Source organism: Archocentrus centrarchus, chromosome 22 (genome assembly GCF_007364275.1).
Source record: "Archocentrus centrarchus isolate MPI-CPG fArcCen1 chromosome 22, fArcCen1, whole genome shotgun sequence".
NCBI classification, from domain to species: domain Eukaryota; kingdom Metazoa; phylum Chordata; class Actinopteri; order Cichliformes; family Cichlidae; genus Archocentrus; species Archocentrus centrarchus.
Genome location: NC_044367.1, coordinates 12725060 through 12752495, shown reverse-complemented (window position 1 = coordinate 12752495; position 27436 = coordinate 12725060). Strand labels below are relative to the sequence as shown.

The window sequence follows — 27436 nt, the reverse complement described above, 5'->3', positions numbered from 1 at the left end:
TCATGAGCCATGGACACAGATGGAAGCCCGGGAGCAGAATCAGTATCAGTGTGACCGAGGCTTATCTGCCACAAAAAAGCCAAACAAATAAAGCTACACATTGGAGCCGAATCAACATAGATGAGGCCTTTACACAATCCAGTATCTAATGTAACATTAATAATTAGTTTTCCTTTTAGGGTTCATTAAATCAGACACCGATATTTGTAGTTTTGTGAGTTTTGCTCTTACTTGTGCATGTGCTCCAACCCAGCAAAGACCATCACACTGTAGGACAGGCCACTCTGTAACAGGAAATGGAGCGAATACCTGTGGAAAGACAGACACCATGAATGATAAACTCTGATAATCTCATAATCTTTTGACATTATCATACATATTGTGTTTATCCACCCACATAGTTATGAGGAAGAGAAAAATTACATTACAAAGCACAGTCACGCCATCAGCCATGTGAGGACAGACCTTTGTAACGAGTAACGTGCCATCTTTAGTCACAGGGCAAGAAATGTGACGATAACATCACACTATGGTCTTAATTGAGTCCCATGACTTTCAGCTGCATGTTAGCAATATCACATCATAACAATAAATTAAGCCAGCTCTGCCATGCATTCACCTCGCTCCCTTCTTGCGAGGCACAAACAGTTCAACAGTGGCAGCAGCTACCGGATGGATCTTTGAAGGGCACAGTGTGTGATCCTACAGACGTCAAGCCCTCCAGGAAAGGAGAGATGTCACACTGTGTTAGCTGTGACTCAACAAAGACAACAAGTCCATCAGGGCTGGCGAGGAACAAGAGATCATAGGGGTGCATGAATGGTATTAACTGAAAATACAGGAGCTGAGAGAGCAAGAGAGGGAAAAGGCTATAAAATTCTTACACAAGAGACTTTTTTTAAACTTCTAACCTGCTTGCCTGAAATGTCACTTCCAAATGTTTTGTCCAGCAAATATTCAGGGAAAAGCTTGTGTGTCTGACAGAGAGGGAATACAGCCTAAAAGAAACCAGTCAGCCTGGAGTATCTGTAAGGAAGCTCCTTTAAGACCAGCCGCCAAAGGCCCTCTAATACAGAGCAGCTGTGAACTATAAAAGCCACCATGAAAGCTATCATATGTAACTCTGAATAAAAACATGCAGAAAAAATAAAATAAAAATCTGTTCATGCATTCCATGCCCCTTCCTTTCTCTGCTTTACGTTTATCAATAATTTCACTTGTCGAGTTCAACCTCTGCATTATCACAGCACAGGATAACTGATCTTTTTATCCCTTTGATTAGTGTCTAATTCAGTCTTTGCAACATAAAACACTTAACTCGGAGCACTCAGCCAAGTACAATAAATGCCATATATTACCTTTGTAAAATGTATCTTCTTAATGACATTTCTATGGCTGTATGGTCTTTTTATTACCTACTAATTACTGTAGACAATAAAACCATTTGGCAGGCTTTCACAGAGGTAAATTTCACATAGTGATTATTTGACAATTTGAGCTAACACAGACCGATGGTTTTGGCCAAAGAGACTTACCGGTAAGTTCAATCACAGCTCAGACAACACAAGAAAAGACTTGTGTTATCTAACTAAGTCTGTGCTTCACTTTCTTTTTCATTTTTCATGTCATAGAAGTGTTCATGAAAATGGGATAAAAGAGAAACATTTACACAAACACCTTTATGCCCTATACACTTGAGGTTCTTATTACCAGGGGACTTCGTGTGATTTAGAAATTGCTCCCCATCCAACTTCTGTGTTTCGTGCAGCGCATTCACATGGGATAAGCAGAGTCTGTGATTTGCTTGAATTTAAAAAACATCTGTGGTCAGCAGCTACAAACCTTACATTAAACTGAATAGGAAGCTGGAAATTAACTGTTTAAAGACAGCCTGCTGACTAGGATTCCTTCAGAATTTGCACATAAAATGCTTTCGAAACCTTTATTTGTAATTGCCAACGAAGCAGCCGCAGTTTTCAGGCAGGAAAGAGAAGGTCACAAAGGGGATATTGTGCAAGAACCGCTACATGTGTTTTACAAAAAAAAACAACAAAAAAAAAAAACTAAATTTGCACAGGAATTTCTACGTCATAAATTACAGACATAGCAGATTGGCACATGTTTAAAACCATGGTGACTTTTACAAATTACTAGAGGTTTCCAGGTAATAAGATGTGGGTCTTAAGGCTTGTTACACAGCAAATTATGGACCATCATCCAGCTGCAGCTTGGTGTCAGCTCAACCATGCAACATAAACAGTCTGCTGGTAAAGTGACATAAGACCCCATCAATGTGATGATCAGATAACACTTTATCTGCCCATCACATTCTCACTTGCTGTGCAGCTTGAGGTCTGACTAAGAGGAAACTACTGTTTGCTATATACTCACACAGTGGCACTGTGCCAGAGGTACAGCGGATTGTCTAATACAGGGCAACAGCCTCCTAATTGGATAGCAGTTACTACCCAATCGATTCATTTGCTTTGGCATGAAGGGCTTGGGGGGGGGGGGGGGGGGGTGGCAGACAAACAGCAGGCAAGCGAACGGGTGTAGAATAAGAAAACAAAAAAGAGAAAAACAAATGAATGAATGAAGCAAGCCTCATTTCCAAACAACCACCAACAATAATGCAACAAGTAAATGATAATGAAACCGCTCATTTCATTTGAAGTCCTTCAGGGGACAATCAGTCAACTGAGAGAATATTAACTGTCCACAATTTTTACTGAACTGGTGTTCGATGGGCATTAAAGTAGTTTCAGAAATAATCTCTGTGCATATTAGCACACCTCATTTGACACTTATTCATGTGCAGCATATCTTTGCTGGTGGTGTAAGCAGGTAGCAGTAGAAGTTGGTTGCCTTTAGAAAATTACTTTGGAATACTATGGAGTACAACCAGCAATGACATTTTGTTGCTTAGACCAACCATGAGGCCAAACTGTTACCAGAAGTACAAGGCAGTCACAGCAGCGTAAAACAGACTATGAGTCTTCACAAGCAACACGTTAAGAGGGGAGTGTTATGCCGTGGTCCTGGTCGACAAGTTAGTCATTGCCTTGTGAACTGTGGCGTGACCCATTTATAGACGTGCTTAGGAGTGGTCCACTTGCTGCCATCTGCTCCTAAGTTAAAAGTGTATCATTTCCAGTGCTGGAACAGAAGTTGAAACAACCAGAAACAGGAAATAAACCATCTCACAGGTTTCTGTACCTGTTCAAACCAATCTGGTAAACTCTACACTCAAGTACTGACAGATCCTTAAATGCACGTAGAGGCCGTCCTGCTCGTACACTCCTGCCTCCACCCTGCGTACACCAGGTTAAAAAATTCCGGGGGTGCACGACAAGCCGAAACCACGCCAAAGCACACCAGTAGTTGTGGCATAATTTTTGGCACACTCCCTTATTTACAAGGATGACAAAGGCGCCATAAACTGCCAGTGGAAGCCATTACACTAGAAAATGAGTACTTGTGCAACAGGGATGAAATCCAGAATGGTTTGTGAGCCGAGCTTCATTTCTGTGATTGATGAAACCTAATCAGGAAGCAAATGTGGGTGTCCGTGTCATTGTGTATAAAAAAGCTGGAGGTTCTGCCCGTCTAAATTACATATTTGAACACCTACATGTAAAAATATTGGAGAACGCTTGATTATCAAAACCAGCAGTGACAGAAATGTTCAGGTGCATCCTGATTTATGAAGAAATATTCTGAGTAGAAATGGCATGGCAAAGACGGACACTTCATTACATAACATTTTCTTTTATTATATAACATTACATAACATTTTATATACCAACAACTGAACCATGAGAAGAAAAAAAAAATCAAACAATCCAGATGCACATAGCAATGTATTCACAGTAGCATGAAATTGTGACAAGTCCTCAGTCTGCAGGAAAACAATGTCAGTAATGTGATACTGTAGGAATGAAGGTTGGAGCAGAGTTTTAAAAGCACAGTGATGACAAGAACAGAGCTGTGGGATAAACAGGCGTGACTCACCAGCCAAAGCAGAAAAGAGCCAAGTAGAAGCCCAACAGAGTGGCCACCACATGTCTGATGAAGGGACTGGTCTTACTGGGGTGGAGGTAGATCCGAAACCAAACAGCCATCAGCAGGGCAAACAGCTGGCATGCCACAAAGTTAACCTGCACAAAGAGACACAGTAATGCATTGGTTTTTTTTTTAATTTTATTTAAACAAATTCATAGTAAAAGAGCTTAAGCACAAAACAAAGTCGCACTCATTGCTATTGAATTGTCTCTCAGTGAAAGAATACGGCAAAAATTATCCATCTATGTATGAAAAAGAAATATAATATTAGTCTGACAGGTCATAGTCAAGCTGAGTTGGAGGGGTTAGAGTGGGTGTTTGAGACCTTGTTTCATCTCCTAATGTCTCCAAATGGCACAGCAAAGAGGCTTTACACCAGTCAATAGTGAGATTGACTGAATCAAGTGGGAGAGGGCAAAGAAAACCTTTCAGTTTGATTACCAACACCAAACACACGTGGAAGATAGAAAAGAAACGCATATGCTGTATCGATCTGTCTGGATTGTGCTATCTCAAGGCTTTTTGACACAATCATGACTACAGCTCAACCTAACCTTGTAACAAAAATGGTTTGATTCACACTATCTGTCATCATTATAGTTCAAGCAGTGTTGTCTGTGTGTTTATGCCTCCACAGTCCTTTCAACATACACAGTGAGAAGTCCAGATGATTTTTGCTGCCTTGCTGTTAGGCATCTATGACCATTTTTGCACGTGCAGTGCAACACTGAACTTTTCTGGGCATTAGTCCATAGTTTTTACCCTGCCGGCAAGTTAGGACAAAGTCTGTGTAATGTCTGACTGGGGCCATGTGAGAGTAAAACAGATAATTGAATAAATTCATGTCAAACAAGTGGCCTTCATGTGTCAAACACCAATAATGAAAACCAGATTATCTCTTATTGTGTGCTATATATGAAAAAGAAAATCTTTGGACAATGCCCAGACCTAATTTTGTCGTTACTGCCCATAATTCATGTCCTGCATGACAGGACACATACATCACCACACCATACATTACCAGAGTACACAATCGCTACATGAGCATGCCTAAAACGTGATGAAAGAAAAATAATTTGGTTGATACACACCTGATGGAGCTCTCGATTTATCTGATGACGCTCACAGGGTTTCCCCTACTATTACAACCCTTAGATGCAGCGCATCTGAGCCAAATGGACAATAACGAGCTAACAAGCTAACTATTATATTTTATTGTCTCAAGCTGCAAACTAGTCTCTTTGTCTGACACACACAGCAGGAAGCAAAGAGGCAAGCGCAGGTGAAGTGAAGAATTTACAGCGCATTTTACTTTAAGTGCAATCAACCTCCACAGGTGAGTCCTTCAGAGTCCTTTATTAAAGCACCTTTTAAACAAGCTTAAACAGAAGAGAATGTGAATTGGTCTATACAAGATGTAACAAAAGCTCTCTGCATGTAGCGTAACTGGTAACTTAATATGGCCTTTATCTTCATTTAGCAGATTCTTATAAAACTAGTTGCAGGCTAAGACAGCAGTTGACAAAAAGTAACTAGCGTCTGCGTTCGTCACAGACTGTAAAAAAGATGGCTGTAGCTTCCTGAGGGCCATGTATGTTGCAAAAAGTCTTCCAATCTTATAGAATTTATGGGAAGAGAGTTCTTGGACTTGACCTACGAACACTTTCCTGATTAATGTGTGGGCTCACTCACACACTTCAGGTCATATTGAATAAAACTTTAAGTCCATTTTGTAAATTTTGGTAATTCTCAGTTTGATAAGGGAGGAGTCGTCATTGTCAGATCCACTCCTCATTTGGCACGTCCCGTTTCAAAACACCAAGATGGTGACAGCGGAAACACTGTCACTGCACATTTTCCTGTTATGCAGCCCTATTTCACACACACACCCCCCTTCATAAATGCAAAGCAGAAGGCTGCATGTTAATTTCTTTATTACCTCTCCAAGTCCATTTCTGCACTGTCTCCCTTTACAGATGCAAATGCAGCACAGATACAAAACAAATTATTAAACTGTAACGTTTGATATGGACTGTTAACCACTAAGCACACATTTGCTTGCCTGATGTCACGTTAAGCGATGCATGACTGAATACACGACAGCCCTCCAATGTATATGGGTCATGTTAACAGATCCGTCTGGCCAGTGAGCAGTAAAAGACAAGTAACACCATGAGTGCCATCCATTATCTATGGATCCTGCAAGATTGATGAGAGACAAAGGGAGAGAGACAGATATAGCCCAAAGTACTAAAGCCCTCACGTCTGTAGCCGCAAATGATCTGCAGCGTTAGCCTGAACGTTTCATATCAGATGCTCTTTAGCTGAGAATGTCAGGGCTTTTGATTCTCCATGTACACATAAATCCACAGACACACACAAAACGTATATAAGAGCCTCAACAATAGAAGCTAGCTTTTGTTCTTCTATTGTTATGGCTGATATTGTTTAAGGTGGGGAAACCAGTTGGGACTGTGATAAGTATAATTAACAAGCAATCAAGCAGCTAATCCAGATGGCTGTGTGCAGGTCCTGATTCTACTCCCTGAGCTCAGCCCAAAAGCAAGCAAAATCCGAGCAATCCGCTGGGAAGAAGTGTGTCATTTTAGCTGTGAAGAGTGCGCCATGGCTGCCAAAAGAAAACTACGAGTCATTTATCTGTCTCGTATGGGATGAAAGACAAACAACTGCACCCAGCTGTGTGCCAATAAAAGATAAGATTTTATTGGCACTGGCTGCTATTTTCATCTTTCAGTAATGATTGATACAGTAAACAGGCCGCGTTTCAATCTAAATCATTCCCTGACTTATAGGAATAACTGAGTGGTTTCCGTTTCTGTGTTTGTTGTTGCTGTTCTGGGCAAATTCTAGTGCAACAAATTTGGCAAAATTAAGCTGCAGTTCGTTTGCAAATCGCTTCTAATTCTCTAAAGCTCAAGTTCTAAAAATAAAATAAGATGCCCTAACGTAATGACAAGAAATCACATTAAACCGACCTCCTCTGGCTGCCTCTCCACCCACCCCTTCTTATAAAAGCCTCTATACAGTCTTGAGCCAGTCCACAGCTTCGGATGTCACTTCACACTTTGATTACCTTCAAGCTGCTCACTTGCTGGAGATAACTTGTGATCCTGCACACCAGCCCACAGGGTAACTGGCTGATTTGCAAAGCAACAAAGAGCCCACACTTACTATAGTCACTGATTTATCCAAGTGTTCTAGTAAGGCAAAAATAGCCCCTCCCGTGGATATCAACACATTGCTTTGAGAGGAAGAAATTTGTGGGAGAGTGAAACAGCATGACAGAAACAGCATTGTTCAAGGCAACGCCAAAGGTGTGGGAGACTACTTGGGGCAAAAGCTCAAACTGGCCAACTGACAGCTGTCAATCCTAAAATGCAACTGTCCAAGCATTTGATTAGGATGCATAAAGAACAGAGGACTTGATAAAATTAGTTCATGAAAAATATGCAGGATTGAGACCAAATTTATATGCACCAATTGACTTCAAGAACTAAAGTCCTACAGGCAAAATTCCCCTTCAGCACCACCACCACCCCCCCACCCCCCCACCCCCCGCAAAAAAGAGTTGTAATAGAAAAGCTTTTAATGGCTGGTTTATCCGAGACTGGAGTTGCACTAAAGTTACAGTCACTCACAAACTATCAGACAAAAAACTCAAGTAATTAAGAAGGTAAGTCTTCCAAAGAAAGCAGTCTTATATAGTTCCCAAATGCAGACTGATTGATTTCACTGCAAAAATGCTAATATGTACTGTACCTTGTATGCAATATGTACAGTGAACAGCTAAAGGTAAGCACACATACATGACCACCCGAAAGAGCAGCACTCTGCTAACTGGTGATTCATTTCAAGCATTTGCATTCACATTCCCACAGCATTTGTGCACCATATGTTAACCAGAATCCTTTCATAGACAAAAGCTACACCTTGCAGTACCTCTTACCAATGAGTGCTATGTGTTCAGCTCAGCAGGAAGATATATTATTATTGCTTATAGGTCAATTACATGAGCTCATTGCTGAAACTGTGAAATCTTACGAGACTGACATTCGATATTAATGCCAGCAGTCGAGAAATAAACTGTCAAAGAAAACATAACCATTATGGAACAGTTCTTTCACCCGAGCAACACTTACATAATGAGACCAGATGCCGAGCAACTTGCTACATTTCACTCACAGATGTGATTTTACACTGTGAATGGACACCATAGCATCTGTGATTTTTTTTTTCCTCCTTGCTTTAAAAAAGTGCCTTCAACCAGAGCCCTCTGCCTTCAACATAAATCCTAGGTATTCTGGGATATGTAGGAACTAGTGTTTCCTCTGGGCTGCATGCAGTACTTTGCAACAAAGTTATATCAGTGGAAAAGGCGCCACATGACAAAAATGAGATGATCAAGGTTAGAGAAACAATATCAGTCTTGATAGTCACAGGAATCGTTAAAAGATGAGGCTAAGTGTGTTTTCTCTCAGCCTGGGATGGTTGTTTATTGAATAAACACTTGGCAATAGACAAGCTCCTGTGCCCGGGTACGTTGTACCTTCATTCATAATACATGGATCTCCTCTTCCATTATTGATTCACTCTGAAGTCAACCTTACCCTGGGGTACGGCACTCTTATTGTTTCAGAAACTAAGGCAGAATATCTGTGCTGCAGAATGGTTTGAGATTCAAAGGGATGAAGGAAGAGAAAATGCTATTTTGGATAAATGCACTGCAGCAAACCACTAAAATATGTTCTTGAAAAAAAAAGAAAAAAAAATGGGACACAGACTAACTTGGGAAAAGGAAAAGGTGGGAAGACCCAGCAAACAAAAGTTGCACATTTGGGTTGCTGGTAAGCCACCGTGTCCATGCGTGCCAAACAACATCACCATTACCTGCTAACAAGTCTCACTGAAACGATATTTACTTCTGAAGCTCAGGAACAGCTCCAACTAGGCTTTGGGCTTTAACACAATACCAAACACTGATGTCTCAGCAGATCAATCACATATCATTACAGTGTACACAGATCAGAGAGACAGGCAACATGCGGATGTTTTGATAGGTAGGATGCGCCAGTGAGAGGCCAGCGCTTAGGGGCCATAAGCTGTCAGGCAGTTCCTCCTGGCAGCTGTGGCACAGGGCTCAGCTCAGCTCAGCTTAAAGATGCTACATTACAGACTGACACAGACTGGCAGAGGGAAAGAAGCTGAAGGGAAGGGAGGAAATCACTGTGAATGTTGAAGACAGATAAGCCAGCTTCCTGAAGCTCATTACTGAGTGAAACGCATTGTCCATGTATGGGTGCCTGCGTGCATGTGAGGAAACATAAGGGCTCTTTGAGCTGTTCTTTTTCTATTTCTCTCTATCAGCAAAATGTCTTCACCCACAATGATTTTAAAGCGTGTCCATAAAGGCACTATTTCTCACTCTGCTCATGCTTTAATCTATCTCATCAGTCAGGGATTTCACGTTGGAGAGGAGCTGCAGCTGGGCAGTGAGGGGGAAAAAAGGAGGGACAGGAAGAGATGGGCGGCAAGTCATTTATACTCTGGGCAAAGCTTTTCTTTTCTTCCATTTTCCACAAAGACTTGAGTGAGAGACTGCAGCCATGCTGTCACAGTGAAAAGTCTAAAGCACAGCTGAGCTTTGAGTTAAATGCTAACATTAAAATGATTATTTCATGCTGACATGCTGATGTTAAGCAGCTCTAGTGTTTACCATCTTCACCATCTCAGTTTAGGCCAGACCCAGTCCCCAACCGGTTGCCAAGTGGTTGCTGGAGACCATTCACCTTCAAAGTAAAAGTTGCACCTTACCACTCAGCCAACATGTTTCCAAAGGTGCAACTTTTACTTTGAAGGTGAGCGTTCTCCATTTCCGGTTTGTGTTGCACTTTTTCCAGGTTTCACTACCGCTCAGTGAGCAGTTGGTGTCGGCAACCTCCACACAAACCACGGGCAACTGCAGCAATCTAGTGTTTAGTGACTAAAGTGAGCACAACGAGGCTTTTGGTTTTGAAACACAGATGTCTACGCAAATTTCTATTACATGTATGTGGAGTAATGTCACTGAAAAAGCTGATCGCTGGTGGTGTCGCTAGATGAAAAATTAAATCCAGGGTAACTGACTGACTTTGTCATCCATATCACTTGTGTGACTAAGTGCCAATAAACTCTGGTTGATTGATAGTGTTTGTGTGGAAATCTATGCGTGGCCTATGGAGAAAAAAAAAGATGGTTGATATGAAAGGCTTACACGCACTCACTCTCACACACACACACACACACACACACACACACACACACACACACACACACACACACACACACACACACACACACACCCCTCAGGTAAAAAGCATGAATTCTAAGAAGTGAGAATTTGCATCCAGTCTACTAACGTGTTCATTTACCTACCTGTGTCAAATTGTGTGTTATGAAAACGTGGAGAAAATGAATGCATGGGGTATGGAGAGAGATAAACATCTTAATACAACTGCTTTGTTGAGTCTGACCTCCTCTCTGTTGGTGCAGGACACCTTTCTCACAGAAGAGATCTTTGCTTAAGTAATGACACAATTTCACTTTGGTAAGCCTAAGTAGCACACTTGCACACACGTGCACACATACACGGGTAATATCACTTTTCATGAAGAGTATTCCTTTCCTCTCTGTGTGTGTAGTCCGTCTTTAACACCCAGGGACTAAAATAGTTCCTTTCTGCACAGAGCCTCCCTATCCAAACCTTACTCGCTGCGACGGGTGAGTTCCCATCTGAGCGTGTGTGTGTGCGCGCGCGCACGCATCTTTTTGTGTGTGTGTGTACACACTCTGGGAGATAAATTTAGACAGTCATTAGCATAAAACCCTTTTTTCCATGTCATTAAGTAAACCAACCCTCCCCCCCCAAACACTCCTCCACCCATACAGCCTAAGCGACGCTACAGTCCCGCTCCACACAGTCTCATCTGATTTCCATCAGCTGCAGTCCACAGTGACTCATGCAGATTTGAGTGAAGGGAGGGAATCAAAGCCTTGAAGTTAAACTCAACTAGTTCCACAGTCTGTACTCAATGCAAAAACTGTGTGTGGAGCATATATGGTGCACTACACATATACTGTCCTAATCCTCTTCAGTAAGCGGTGCAGTACAAGCAGCAGTTTGCAGCGGTTTTCAGGTTAGGTGACAGCTAGAAAGAGCACTCATGTTTAATTCCCTGGAAGATTAAAAAACAGCTGACGATAAGAGTGTGTGTAAATGTTATAAATGGTGTGGATGAAGCAAGCAAGAGGAAGAAAAAAGGCCCGAGGAATTTTCTTTCAGAAATGGAGGTAGGAAAATGAAGAGAAAATGCTAAATACAAGAACAAATGTTTACTTGCATATATGAGGCAGTAAATTTCAATAAGGCATAATATAATGCTGCACCACCCTCTGCCCTGTCTATTCATGCAAGTGTGCGGCACTGTGCATCAACCTCACAAACTCTCTACAGGCAAAGACGCAGGAAATGTCATGACAACTTTAGTCTTCACCAATAAATGTGCCGTAATTGGTCATGGCTCCTAGAGACAAACTAACGTGTGTGTGTGTTTGCTTGTGTGTGTTTGCTCAGTGCAACGAGTTTGTGCTGACAGTTTGGGAACAAAAGTAGTCTTGTTCTTTCAGCCAACAAAACAAAGCTTTGACATGTTTTGTGACACTGGTGATGCCCCTTCGCCAACTCAAAAAACACACATTCGAAAAACCAAAGAAATAAAAGTTTGACACTTTCACAAAGTCTCACTTAAGTCGGTTCAAAAGACTGTCACACGGATAAGATAGCAACTGAAAACCGTGGAATAGAGGCCTCACTCAGAGCCAAGCACACTTTTCAGGACAATGCTGTAAATTGACAGCATTGACCAAGGCTACATTATGTTGGAAATAATGAGAAAAGTGTCATGTGGCTAAGGCTAGCCTGAAAGAAGTGTGCACTGATGCACAAACACACACATAAACACAGAGGCGTGTTAAAGCCTGCAGTGTGGAGCTTTCCCCCTCTGAGCTGATCCACAGATACCACAGTCAGGCTCTACGGTCAGGCTGGCTATTATTAGCCAAACAATCAGACATTCCCCACAAGGCAACCAGCAGCACTGGGCCAGAACCATGCTCACAGTATATGTATGTGTGTGTGCGCTTTCAGTCAGAAATATCATCTGTGGCCCAAAAAGTCATCTTGGATCCCAGAGAAGGTGTTGTGATAGAGTCATGTGTCCACACCGGGGTGTACTGACCTTGAGTTTGACCTTCCTTTGACCTGATTGCTTGTATTTCTCTATCCCTTTACACTGTTCAATGAGCGCTCATCTCTTTTTACACACGCAACTACTAGCAAACAGTACCCAGCGCAATTATTTAAGTTTTTAAAAGCACCACTACAGAGAGAGTTACAGAGAGCGAGCATGTAAGAAACAAAAAGCAACATTTTAAGAACTTTGTAGCAGGTAAATTAATGAAATCACTGTTGACGAATTATGTAATTTGCAGATTTAAGTCTAAACTAGAGTTATTTGATTCAGAATTTGACAGACTTTTGAAAAGTAAATTAATTCAGTCTGATCAGTGGTCGCTACAGCTTTCTTTGGTTTTCAGCATCAATAAAAATGAATGACAGTCAACTACAAGTCTCTCCAAGTATACATGAAGGACACCTCATATTTAGAGTCAGAATTCAAGCTCATTCAGGTATGTGTGTATCCTACGTGGTGCCCAGGTAGCTCTGTCTGCTGTATGTTAACTGTCACCAGATTCACTATGTAAAAAAATAAATCAGCCAAAGCAGGATGAGGACAACACTCATTTTAACAAACTCCAAATATACCTGGACATGATGCATCCAGCTGGTGGTTGTAAATGTAGGCAAAGATCTATAATGATTAGATTTTGCTAATAACAGTTGTCTTCACCAAGAACTTAAAGAAAGACTTAACAAAGCTACTGCTTCGTATCCGAGGGACTGACTCCAGCGTAGAGCTGCTGTTCCATGAATGCACAGTGCATAAATCAAGATCAGCTGGTAATATCTCGAGCGTCTAAGCAAACTTTAATCACCCCCCTCGTGTTGTTTGAACATGAGGCCACAGCTGTGTACGTGGAATGTGCAAAGACAGCGTTTCAAAGGGAGGGCATGCTGCCATGTGTGATCAGTCTTGCTTTAATAATGCCCTTTAAGACTCTAAAAATGAAGCACTGAAGCTGGATCTAATCTTAAATATGTCATATCGCTCCAACTCTGAAACAGAGTCATGCTTTTCTTCAGTTTTTAGCTAGTGATCTGCATGTTTCTGAAATGGCTTATGGAAAAGTCACTATAGAAATGCCTTATTTAAACTTTTAGCTCCATGGTCTGAGGCAAGAACTCCCAACAAAGAAATAAACCATCAAAAATGAATACCCCCCCCCCCCCCCCCCCCCCCAAGAGCTATAATAAAGTCAATTACATCTAAAAGAGCTTGACAGCAAAACGGCTCTGCACAAATTGCCTGTGTACAACTTTTAGTGAAAACACACAGGGCTTTTCTTCAGCCCACGAGGACCAATGTAAAAAGTAAAAGAGCACCGATGAGTGGGTGCCAGTGTGGTTGTTCTTCTGTGGCAATGCATTGCTGAAACCACGTCCCCCTTCACGAATGTCCCATACGGCAAAGTAGAAGCCAAATTTGTTATATTAAAATGTTATAGTAAAACTGAAAAACAGAAGCAACTGTGGCCATGGTAGATATTAAAAATAGTAACAGATGTGACACTGCACGTGCACAATGGTGATGGGATGTCCCTGAATAGATTAACATGATCAGCAAATGTATAAAGAACTTGTGCTACAATTCTGTCATTTGGCGTGAAAGTACCAGGATATCAATAGAAGTTGGCAATATGACACCAAACACTTGTTGCTGTGTGGCAGGCGTACATAATGTGGCGACGCTTCAGGCACAATATTCTTTCACGTTTGCAAGTGGAGGGATGATCTGGACCGTTCTGTAACTTTGTCACCCGAAGAGTGCACGTAGCATTGTTCACCTTTAAGGGCAAATCAGAAAGAAGTCTATAGCACAGCTATTCAGGTTCAAGGGAATCAAAGGCAGAAGGTGCTGAAGAGTGAACGCTATGAATCAATTCTGCATTCAGTAGCTGAAGTTTTCAAATGACAATACTTGTCAACCATGTATTGGAATATAGTCATTTATAAATAAAGTGACAGAGGTCCGGTGAACGTGACTGTTCCTGTGGAGGTAAATTAGCTGTGTGCCCACACTGATTACAGTACTGTGCAAAAGTCTTGAGCCACGCCTCATTTCTTTATTTTTGCAAGGAAGATGGGAAATAGGTGCAGAGAGTTACTGAAACGTGTGCAAACATAGATGGAAATACAGCAAATAAGACAAAAGAGTTTGTTCAATTCAAACAAGCTCTAAAGTTAATATTTGGTATGAACACCTTTATTCTTAAACACAGCCTGAACTCTCTTTGGCAGCTTTCGTATAATTTCTTTAAGTAGTCTTCAGGAATAGTTCTCCGGGCTTCTTGAAGGACATTCAAAGCTCTTCTTTGGATATTGGCTGCCTTTTGTTCCATTCTGCCAAGATGATCCCACACTGCTTCAGTACATTTGGGCTCTAGGGAGACAAATCCATGACTGACAATGTTTAATTTTGTGTTTTTCTGTCCACGTATGCTTTTGCTGCATGTTTGGTGTGTGGGATCATTGCCATGTTGAAAAAATAACAATGATGTCAATCATATACTTTCCCGATGGCATTTCATGGTGGATCAAAATCTGATTGTACTTTTCTGCGTTCATTAACAACACTGATCATTTTGACCCCAAAAAACGCTGGCTGTAATACAGTCCAATCCATGGCAGAGCCTCCACTGTGCTTTACAGGTAACTGCAGACACTGCTGTACCTCTTCTGACATCCTCTGTACATATTGATGATACTTTGAACCAAAAATTTCAGATTTGGATTCATCGCTCCATAAGACCACAAACAGTGACCTCTTTGTCCGTTGTACTTGATAAGCTTGCAGCAAAAATGTTTGGGCACTACTGCTACATGCATTTTAAATTTGTTTATTTTGAGGGGGAAAAAAGCGCTGAAAAGTTTCTTTCTACTGCATATTCCTGGATGCACTGACAACTATCAGTACTTTAGGACATGGGAAAAAAAAAAACTTAGAAGCATTTCAGACTGTAAATTACAAGCCTCACATTCACACCAAACAAAGTCATAACTGCAGACTTTGCACCGTCATAACCCGAAACAGATCTTCTCAGCTGAAGCATGGTCATATAAATTCACAGTCTGCAACTTCAAATTTATATCCATGTGCCTGGCCTGTAATTTAAAGCAGCTAAAGCGAGTCGCTAAAAATATGGTCTGTGCTGACTATGTGCTGTTCCACTCAAGTACTAAACTGGTACTCCAATTCCAAAATGTGTAGGCTTTTTAGAAACCCAACTCACCCTCATAACGCCACACCATTACCAGCGGAACTAATGAGTTAATAAAGCTGAGTCATGTGCACATCCCCTTTTGTGGCGAGCACTTCAGACTGAAGAGGAGCGACAGCTGCACAGATTTCCCTGCCTTCCTCCATCTACACTATACCAGCCTACCTGTTTTGTTCTACCATGGAAACAGCAAAACTGATGATAACACGCACCAGTGGAAAAACTCCATTACTTCATTTTGTGCCGTCTGCGAACATAACACGCGCCTTGGATCGCATTTGACTGATGCTCTTAGTCTAATGGCTTTGCAGTTCCATGAATGCATTTGTTGTTAGCAAGAAACGCATCCATAACCATCAAAGTTATCACCATATTTCAACCCCAATACAGGACGAGGATATGATAAGCACAGAGAGTGGAAGAGAAAGGGGGCGCTCCAAGTTCTGCTCCAAGATGAACAAAACCTCACTGAAAATAGTTTTATTATAACTAAATATTCAGGCTCCAGACAATTTAAAAAGCTTGGAAAATGACTTGAGACAGTAGCTAGTCAATCACATACAAAAATGACAAAAAATGACAAACGTACGTGCACCACAGTACGCAGAGTAGGATACGATACTGACTGATGGAACAAAGGTTTGCTTGAATATGGACGTGCACTTCGGCTCTCTATAATGCCGTGCACTCAGTGGGGGTGGGGGGGGGGGGGTGTATGAAAAGCTCTACTAAAATATTAATCACCGCTGTAAAAATTAAGAAAAACTGGTCCAAAACACACAAGAGGTCCAAACATGAACAAATTTGTCTAATCAATTTTAATGGAACTTAATCAGATCGTTACAGGGGAGCAGTACTACAGAATGTAATTTCAATAATTGCATAGATCAAGATGTGTAAACTTAATATTTTTAACGTGAGTGCGTGCCTCTGACATCATCATCATGCAAATGCATGTGACGAAGGACACAAAAGCATCTATGTGAGCCCTACCAGGCTGATAAGCATGATGCACACAAGTTTGTCAGCTTTAGGCTGCACTTGCTCGTTAATGCTGTAGCATCCCAAGTGGGCATTTCTGGAAAGCTATGGATTCCTCTGGATTAGGCTGTATTTCACACTTATAATAGAGGAGTGCCATAAACACATAATCATAATGTTTAATTGCATTTAGAGGGAGCTTGTCTGCTTGTTATTATTGCTGTGTTGCCTGTTATCAGCCACTAACAACACAGCTAAGCATTCCCATATTCCTAAGGAGGAATTACACATGCGTCTATAGCTGATTGCACGCCATAATAAAGCACCAGCCGGTGGCACTGTACTACAGAGTGCTAAGGGACAGAAATCAATTGAAGGGATAAAACTCCCCAGAGGTCAGCCAATTAAAGACAAAGGGGAGGTAGAGAAACTCTGACGAGACCCGAGGGCTTAAAATGAAGACCAGCAGCCCCAAGGCGGGGGCGCTGGGATTTCAGTCAGTGGCAGGAGACTTTGGAGGGAAGCAAACATGAGATTCTTCAGGCAAGGCTTCTCCAAACCCTAACATCACTTCACTAAATGTACTGAAAGAAATAAATAAAGACTCATGTGAGGAACACAGAGGTTGTTTTAGAAGAAACTGGAGATATCTGGAATGACTTAGAGACCTTTCAGGATCCTGACTTTAATTCTATAGATGTGACTACTTTTATCTGCTTTCAAACCTCAGTTAAACCCACTTTAACCTATCCATTAAAGTGAATTGTGTCACTGATAGCAGGGAATTGACAGTGGATAAAAGAAAAAGTAGGAGTCAAACCCTCAGGCACTGTGTGGGCTCAAAGGCCTACGGTACAATAGCTGGGTAGACAATCCAGCAGCAGCGACAAAAGAAGGCTTGTTATTGTGATAACAGACGTGTCTGTTGACTGTGGCAAACTGCAATCCAATATGTCGCACAAACAGAAGATCGATTGTACAGCCGGGCCTTTTGGGACCACAGGACACAGAGCAGAGCCGCCTGTACACCGTGAGCCAGGACCCCAAAAGACTGCATCTTTGTATCAGACACCGTACAATGAAGTTACCGCTGAGCTCCAAAGCCTGCACGTTCCCTGAATATCTCTCAGCACAAGTATGAATGTTCAGCTTTTTCAAGATGAAACGACAAAGGTGAGAAATTTATACTTTTGTTGGCTGAGCCATTAAATCACTGGAGACCAGAGAGCGTACAGTGTAATCCATCAGATATTATTTCTGTGCATCAAGAAGCAGGGGAGAGAGCCACTATAGTCTACTAACATACTCTTGTCAGCAATAATGAGCTGAGATCTTGAAGCCATCTCTAAACCTGAATATTTGCAAGCTCTTGCCTCCCTGCTCTAAAGGTCACTTCTTACACTAAAAACCATCTCATCCCAAATCTGTATACTATACTAAATATCTGCAATTTATAAAGATCTCAAATAAATTTGCAAAATGCCGTTCATTTACCCAATGAGGTCAGCGTACCATGTGAGCACACCGTCTGTCAAACACAACACAGTACAACTGGAAATTTCCACACTGCCACGCTCCTCTGAGACATCCCACACACCTACACAGGTTTAAGCGGTGGTGTCGTCAACCTTTTGAATGCAAGGAGCCTTTATCAAGTCACATCATGTTCACCCAGAATGCTGACTCCAAATACAAAGAATACCAGGCACAAACTATGTATGTTCTTTAGCCAGTAGTACTGTAAGGAAACAAAACAATAACGCACTGTTATGGCTACACCGGTACATCAGCCATCGTTGTATCACAAAGATGGCATTTACTGACGTCAGTGGCTGATATCTATCTGTACCCTCACATCAATTTACATACAAAGAAAGTATATCAACCAAATATTGTGACTGCCCAGAATATTTGATCTCTGTTGGACTATCAACAAGTAAGCTTGGTACTGCTATTACCAGTTATTATAATTATATTCCTGTTATTTCAAACATCACTATCAGCCCAGAATTTCAGGTCTCAAACAAAGACTTATTGCATATCCTCTACAGAGAGTTTCTCACCAGGCTTCCAGCTGCTGCATATTGAAACAGCTGCAGAGGGAACTTCACAGCTGATGCTGCAAGTTACCAAAGTCCCTTCTCAGAGGAAATCTTAAGTTTCAGTGTCATCAAAAAGAAGAGGTAAATTGAATTTGGACATTACTGAAGCAATTTCTGGTATGGAGTCATACATTTATAGATGGACTGCATAATTCAGTCAACTGGGTTATTTTTGATTTTCTGTCACTGAGCCGAATGACGATGTGGACCCACCGAGCCTTGATAACAGCGAAGCGGCCGTGAGGATATGTGAAACTGGATCCGCGAAGCCTCGGCCTGTTAGAAACAAACAAACTGGACTTGCAAACATTACATCCATAAGATTAGATTATGTGCTTAATTATGTGAATGCATAATATAGAACCCTAAAGTCATAAAGGGAGTAAGAGAGAGCAATGAGTGCCCAATGTCTGCATTTCTTTTTTAGATGCTTCCCTACAGGAATAGTAGTTTGGAATCACTCCCTTAGGTTCTGGAGGCCAGTGGCCATAAGACTGAACCAACAGCTGAACAAGTTTTTTTTTTTTTTTTTTATTTAGCTACATGTAAAGGGAGGCCAGATGGGTTGGGGACTTTCTTGATGAACACTGTGTCTTTAAGACTAAAGGCATCGATTTATACTACACATGGCACAGCTTGGGATTTTGGAACATAATTTTGAGCAATCTTTTCTCCTATAAAAACCCCTGAATCGGAGTGGGTGAATAGTGTTTGTGTGGGCACACAAAATGCAGTGGGAGGTCTTATTCAAAGTAGTATCGGCATGTTACTGACAGAAGGCTGCGTGTGATGGAGAGAAAAGAAGAGAGGAGGAAAAGCATAGTGTCATTTCAGATTTTACAGCTTCTATTATAGCTCTGAGACAAGCCAGTGCAGAGGCCTGTCTCATTCATCGCAGCACACAAGAGTCCTCACAACATACAGCGAGGTGCTAGACTAAAGCTTCTGCAAAATGGGCGTCACTGTCCACCGGCCATACAGATCACCCTGTACCTGAATGTCCGCACTGATTCACGGAGAGCTGACAAAGGCCCTGGCACAACAGGTCGCCCATTTGGCAGGGGGCTAACAGACCGCACTATCACAACAGTGACACCTGTCCAACAGAAGAGTGTGAGCCAGCAGAGCCCATGATTATCTGTCCTATTTATATAATTTCATTCAAATGAGAGGTAAACAACTAAGTACGGCCAAATGCGCCCAGCTATAAGAATCACTGCCAACTTCTCAGTAAACAAGCACACAACACAGATTAGTTCACATTTAACTTTTATCTGACTAACACTGCTATGCCACAAAGTTAAAGGGGACCTATTATGCTTTTCTTGATTTCTGTCATTTAAATACTTTCACAGTGCTGCAGTAAATATGGTCAAAGATTTTTTTTTTTAAATTAGGTCAGATTGCTGTGAGCACAGAAGCCCCACCCACCTGCTGTTCAAATCTTCTATTTACGAGGGGCAGCCAATCAGAAGAAAGTCGGTATAAAGGGAGGGGGAGGGAGCAAAAACAGCTTGGTTCAGACAGAGAATAAGCTGAGGTACTCCACCAAGGTCCGGAGTTAATGGCTAAGTAGCTGTGTGCAGGGTCTGCTGATGGAGACGCAAAGCATGTGGCTTATTTACAAATTACACAATGCGTGATTCTGAACTCACAACTGGAAGTTGCACTACTTGGCTGGGGAAACAAACATTCTCAACCAAATAGCTTTGCCTTTCAAGGCTTACATGTAAAGAAAAATGCATGGCATTAGGCGTATGCCACACTAAGAGGAGAATGTTTTTTGGAAACCTTTTTTTTCCTTTATATCACAAAGTGTTATTCAGACTAATTATTATAGATCATTATGGGATGAGCCATGACAGTTGGTGGGTGTGGTGCCTTTGAGTACTGTTGAAGTGCCAATGTTTGCAGCACCCATATTGCAATGCACTTCAGAAATCTAGCAGTGACTAATATAATTCAAAATAATCCACAAAAGCCACAGCTATAAAAGTTACCCAGCCCTTCCCCATGCTGCTTAAAAATAATTTTTTTAAAAAAGACCTGTCAAAGAAGGTGTGTTGTTCATTCTCTCTACAGGTGAACAAGGATGACAGCACTGTCACGTGTTTTCGTGGTTTGGGACCGAAAAAAGCTCCATGAGCTATGATTCCTACAGCTATTAACTTAAAATAAAGGCTTACCTCATAATCACATGCCTGTTTTTTTTTTGTTTTGTTTTGTTTTGTTTTGTTTGTTTTTTTAATAGCTCAGCTGTAGTTATACAATAACAGATTTTGTATGTTTCTTAGCCATAAGAGTGAAAACAATGCAGCAGGTTAATGACTGCTGCCTAAATACAAACTCTTTAAGAGATAAAAATCGAGTTAAACGTATCCAGTAAATCCCAATTAGAGAGGAGGACCCGATGGAATATCTAAGCGATCCCAATTTGGAAACCACTGGATTAGGCTCTCGGCATGGAAAGGAAGAGACAAAAGGGCATTAGCTTTAGTGTAGCTCAGCTGTGAACTGGCTGATGGTGACAGTGAACCACAAACACTGATTTGAGTGTGTGTGTGTGTGTGTGTGTGTGTGTGTGTGTGTGTGTGTGTGTGTGTGTGTGTGTGTATTCCTTTTTAGTGAATCCGCAATGTATAAATGCTAAGCTAACGATTGGGAGTGCGCGTCATGAGCCTCTACAAACCTCATATCCACGGACGCTTCCTAACTGTGATAAATATGTATCATAAAATGTATTTCCAACTGGGTCGCTTCATGAATCAATATTTTCTCCATCCAAACGCATACCTGGTCAAGAGGGAGATTGATAATTTCACTGAGCGGCTGCAACAGAGTGGATCCAGTGCATGATGCTGTCGTCTGGGTAGCCATGCTTGGACGGTGTCCGTAAATCCTTTCTTCTTCCTTTCCCCCCGGTTTACTTTGCTCCCCTAGGCTGCTGCAATGATAAATACACTGCTGCCGCCGCCGCTGCTCCTGGTGCTGCCGCTGCGACGAGCTGTACTGGTGTCATCCACGGCACACATTCACCAAAGAGTACAAAGCCGAGATGAGAGAGTTACCCGCCTGAAAGCGCCCTCTTTCGTCTAACACCGGTTAGGAAACGCGCAACTTCTTTGGCTAGGAATTGCAAGAAGGCGACACGTTTGACGTTTTTATTGCATTTTTAGTTTTATTTGACGATTAAAATAACTTTAAATGTTAGCAGCCCACTCTCGGCTGCTATAACATGCTAAATTGCTTCTTTGAAGAGAAATGGGAGCTCCTGTTACGAGCACACGTGTCTAAAAAATAAGTTTGAATTGCGGTTGCTATATTTGTAGGCTAGCGAGTGAACCATCTCGATGGCACAGTACCTTTGATGACAATAAAATCGGTGTCAGTGTAGGTGGAGAGATGGCGACCCAGCCCTCCCTAATAACATATTTTTTGACATTATGTGCGGAGAACATTAACCAGTCCCACAGTTGTAAATCGACCCCGGATTTTGATTCGCAGTCCTCCGGGCAAATTAAAGTTAAACGTGAGCGATGCTGCGCTCGTATAAATGCCTTCTCTCATTTACAGCAATTCACACGCGAAGGGGGAGGGGGGGGGGCATGACGTAAGGGGTGTTTTTGGTAGTATTCATTTGAGAAAAAGACAAAAATGAACCAACTGATACTTGCGTAAAAGCGAACAGTAAGGCCTGTATCTAACCTATCTGCACTGGTCCTTTATAGCTCCATATAAAGAGGTTAAACATTATTTTGTAAATAGTCACCATCTGTAAACTAAGGATATTTATATCCTCACATAGACATAAATTATATTACTCTTAAATAAATACATATTGTCAGTAGAAATCTATTTATCTATCTATCTATCTCCAGTGTGCCCTTACTCCTTCAGTCGTGACACTGAAAGGAAAACAGTGAAGTTGAACAACCTGAAAGGTGTGCAGGTGCACTGTGCGCGTTATGAAAATGAAGTGTTTTTGCAAACACAGGACATGCCTTTTGTATATGAAAATTAACTGTTGAGAACAGTCACACAGCTACTTTTATTCTTCATCTGCCATCAGCGCCATCTAGTGGTTTACAGCAAATTTTCCTTTTAGCCTGCTTTGGTACAAAGTATTGGATATATATTAGAAATGGGATCATAAATAAAGAATGTACATTTTCTCTGACGTTGTCATAGTTTGTGGCCATTTTTTTTTTCCTGAAATAATCCAGTTATTGCTGTTTTGGTTAAAGCTGTAAAGTTGGTGTCTGCACCTGGCCACAGTAGCCAATAGAGGGCAGCACGTACTTATAAACAGCTGCGGTTGCTTTTTCACTAGTCCTGCCTCATAGTGAAGCTTTAGGGGTAACACATACATAAAAATGTATTGTATTATATTTAGATTTATAAATCAAAGCAGGAAAAAAAAATACACCACGTGCTTTACGGTCTTCAGTGAAACGTAACTATAAATAAATACAATCATGTCATAGTGACACTAGCTTGATCAGAACAGACTGATTCAGGATGGCACAGCTCAGTGGAGTCCCAAAGTGCCATTGAATCAAATGCAGGGTGGTGGGTGAACACAGCTCGCTGATCTTTTGTTCCATCCCACCACAAAATGCATCACCTTGTTACACACAACATGCAACAGTTGCTGCAGCTATAGGGCCTAGAGGCCAAATGGAGGGTGAAAAGATTAAGAGCGCACACAGAGGAGCACTAAACACTAAAGACTTTCAGTTTCCCTGGAGGACAGATTAAGTGTCACAACTTCCTGTTTCTTAGCCGGGAGCTGGAGGAAGAGGAAAAATGAAGCAGAAAGTCAAAGTCAAAGGGAACATTTGGATCATCAAAGGACACCCTTTAACTGAGGCTACTAAAAGCTGATTCTCAGGAAACTGCTCTTTTTGCTTTCAAATGACATTAAATCACACGTCTCATATTGCAGTTATCATTATTTGATGATGCCCAGTGTGTGCAAATACACACAAGCAGGTACTGACAGCATCCCTAAAAGCGCCTTCAAAATGTTTTGTAAGAGTATAGATTGGATTGGATTTTAAAGCATCACATTTTTTCAGAGGTCTTTGCTGCTGTCAGGGGTGGAAGCTCCGAGGTCAGAGTTACTGGATTTATTTATTTATTATCTGTTTGTGAAGTCTTTTATGACTCTAATATAAATACTGGCTCTCTGCCATGCATAATTCTAAACCAGTCAACACAGGAGTGTAAATAAGCTCAAGTGCATAAGCATAGTCATTAATATTTGCGTGTGTGTGTGTTATGTCCTTGTTTAAGAGGCTTGTGTTTCTTTTCTTTTGCATCTGTTTCTTACACTTGCATGTTTTTCACTCTAACACTTCACCTACATTATTACTCTCACCTCGTCTTTTGCTTTTAAAACTGCATTTTACAGTTTTCTTTGAAATCACTTTAACTGTGTGTGGCAGAATGACTCGGCATATTTTTTTGTTTTTGTGGTTGTGCGCGTATGCGTGTCTGCCTGTGAGGAATGGGCATGCTCAATTATTTAACAATCGCTGGTGTATCATAAGGTTTTCTGAAGCTGCAAAAGGATTCCATGAAATTTTAAAGAAAAGCTGCGCGTGCAAGAAAGAAAGCGGCTTACATAAGATTACGCGGGAGAGCAGAACTGTGTAATGAATTGTCAGTTGATTCATTCACTTAGGAGCGTGTGAGACTGGATGGCATCAGTGCCTTTGTTATTTTAAGCTATTTATTTATATCAAGGACTTCTGGAGATTGCAACTTCACTGCCCTATACGCTCCTGGAACACTCACACACACTTCTTGTGCTGCGGCACTTATATAATTACCATTAATCATTCACAATTACACAAAGACAACTGTGCTTTTGTTCTTTACCACTGATATCTAATTAAATCGCAAAAAGAGACGCAGTTTGTTAACTTGGCATTGCCATGGCTACACCATCCTATTTGTCACAGACTCTCTTACAAACTGATGCTGCCTAAAGAGCATGGAGAAAAGAGAGCAGAAGAGGTGGTGAGAAAGAGCAGGGAGACACTTTCAATGAACCATTTAAACGGTTGTAGCACATTGTGAATGGTGGCAGAGTTAAGTCCAGGCAGGGTACTGCACATTCACACGTGTGATAATCCCTGCATTCAGTCTTCTATTTCTTCTACTTCTTTTTTTTTTTTTTTTTTTTTTTTTTAGCTCCACTTCCAAAAAAGTTCCCTTTCACTGTATTACTAATGTTTGTTTACAAGTAAAGCTGCGGCAGATCTGCTGAGTGGTGGCAAAGCTCCTTATTTAGTCAGTAGCTCATGTTTTGCACTTATTTTTGCTCCTCAGGAGACTTGCAGCCTTTCTCTTTACATATCAGAGAGGAAGTGCCTTTGTGTTTGGGGGTCAGGCCTGACTCCCAGTGCTGGACGAGGCTTCTTGAAATAGAACAAGTCCTCAGAGATGGACATGTACTATTTAACACCACAATCCGATATGTCTGAAGAGCACGTTCTCTTCCCCCTCCTCTCGCTTCCCTTTCCATTTTGGTTTAGCAGCAATGCCTGCAGACACAGACAGCTTACTTGGCACAGCAGAGTGTCGATGGTTTTAATGGTTCTGCAGTTCCCAGTGGGAATTTTCTGGGAGCGCATTATCATCATCACTCAAAATAGTCGAGTAGTACAACCTGCAGGAATAACTGAGCTGTTGTTTAAGTCTGGGGCCATGTTTTTTTAAATCAGTAAACACTGTTTTAAGCTATTGCTGACAGACAATTCCCAGCTTTGGGATACTGGAAAATTTCATATATATATATATATATATATATATATATATATATATATATATATATATATATATATATATATATATATATATATATATATATATATATATATATATATATAAAAATTACATGATCCTTTGTGGCCATCTTCCTGATGTATTCTTGGATCTTTGTTGTTTCATCTAGGATCATGGTTCTGACACTCACTAGTCCTCGGCCTCCTTCCTTCCGCTTAGCGTACAGTCTCAGGGTGCTGGATTTGGGGTGAAACCCTCCATACATGGTAAGGTGCTTTCTTGTCTTGACATCAGTGGCTTCCATCTCCTCCTTTGGCCAGCTTATTATCCCAGCAGGGTATCTGACAACTGGAAGGGCGTAGGTGTTGATAGCCCGGATCTTGTTCTTCCCATTCAGCTGCCTCTTTAGGACTTGCCTTACTCTCTGAAGGTACTTGGAGGTTGCAGCTTTCCTAGCAGCCTCTTCATGGTTCCCATTTGCCTGTGGGATTCCAAGGTACTTGTAGCTGTCTTCAATGTTGGCAATGTTGCCTTCTGGTAGTGCAATCCCCTCTGTTCCCTCTCTTTGTTACCATTCAACTACACTTCTCCAGTCTGAATGACATTCCAATGTCATTGCTGTAGATCCGTGTGGTGTGGATCAATGAATTGATATCTTATTTACTCATGACATACAGCTTGATATCATCCATGTACAGGAGGTGGCTGATGGTTGCTCCAGTTCGTAGTCGGTATCCATAGCCAGTCTTGTTGATGATCTGGCTGAGGGGATTCAGGCCTATGGAGAACAGCAGTGGGGCCAAAGCATCTCCTTGGTAAATCCTGCACTTGATGGTGACTTCTGCAATGGGCTTGATGTTGGCCTCTAGTGTTGTTTTCCACATTCCCATTGAATTCTTGGTGAATGCTCTTAGGGTTCTGTTGATCTTGTATAGTTCCAGGCATTCCAGGATCCACATGTGCGGCATTGAGTCATAGGCTTTCTTGTAGTCAATCCAGGCGGTGTACAGGTTGGCCAGTCTGATCTTACAGTCTTGAGTAACTGGTTTTTTGCTCCCCTGGCATCTCTGCCAATTCCTTTCTGGGCCCTGTTCATATATTGAGCAATGTGCCTGTTCATCTTAGCTGCTATGATGCCTGACAGGAGTTTCCGTGTTGTGTTGAGGCAGGTTATTGGCCGGTAGCTGGATGGGACCAGTCCCTTCTGGGGATTGCTGTGGATCAGAAGTGTCTGGGCTTCAGTCAGCCATTCCAGGTGTGTCTCATCCACTAGCAGCTGGTTCATTTGTGCTCCCAGGCACTCATGGAGTGCAGTTAGCTTCTTTAGCCAGTAGGTGTGAATCATGTCAGGGTCTGGTGCTGTCCAGCTTTTCATATTTGAGACTCTGTCTTGGATGTCTGCCACTGTCATGGTTACTGGAGCCCGTTCAGGGAGGTTGCTGTGGTCTGCTCTTAGATCCACAAGCCACTGAGCATTGTTATGAGTTGCAGCCATCTCCCATATGCTCTTCCAGTACTGCTCCTTCTTCAGCCTTGGTGGGGGGTGCTGTTCTGACATTGTTCCCCATTACTGAGAGGACACCATGAGTACACCGACCTATTGTTGCAAAGACAGTAATGGATAACTAACTACATTATCCAGCTGTTTTATGTATATATATATATATATATATATATATATATATATATATATATATATATATATATATATATATATATATATATATATATATATATATATATATATATATATATATATATATATATATATATATTGCAGAAAATAAAAGAACTGCAGAGGAGAAGAGAGGAGAGGAGATTTACTAACACTCCAAATAATTAGCATGATGTGCCCCAGCTAGACTGCTGAGTGCAAACAAACATGAATTTCCTACAACAATACGTGTGGAAACAGCTTTTTTCAGTGGGAGAAACAGGAGCTCTCCCAGCTCATTGTTTCATTTTCTGCCCACACTCAGCTGAAG

The 27436-nt window shown here is 41.5% G+C and overlaps 1 protein-coding gene across 1 annotated transcript in view; it reads right to left on the bottom strand.

Annotated features, from left to right (window-relative positions):
• Positions 1–21644, bottom strand: part of mboat2a (membrane bound O-acyltransferase domain containing 2a) — a 41268-nt gene extending 19624 nt beyond the window's left edge. Inside the window, exons 1-3 of the mRNA XM_030718597.1 lie at positions 21453–21644; positions 4012–4157; positions 232–309 (exon numbers count right to left, since the gene is read on the bottom strand). Coding sequence (XP_030574457.1) covers positions 232–309; positions 4012–4157; positions 21453–21536 — 308 coding nt within the window. The 5' untranslated portion in view covers positions 21537–21644. The remainder of the gene's footprint in view (positions 1–231; positions 310–4011; positions 4158–21452) is intronic.
• Between the last annotated feature and the right edge of the window lie 5792 nt (positions 21645–27436).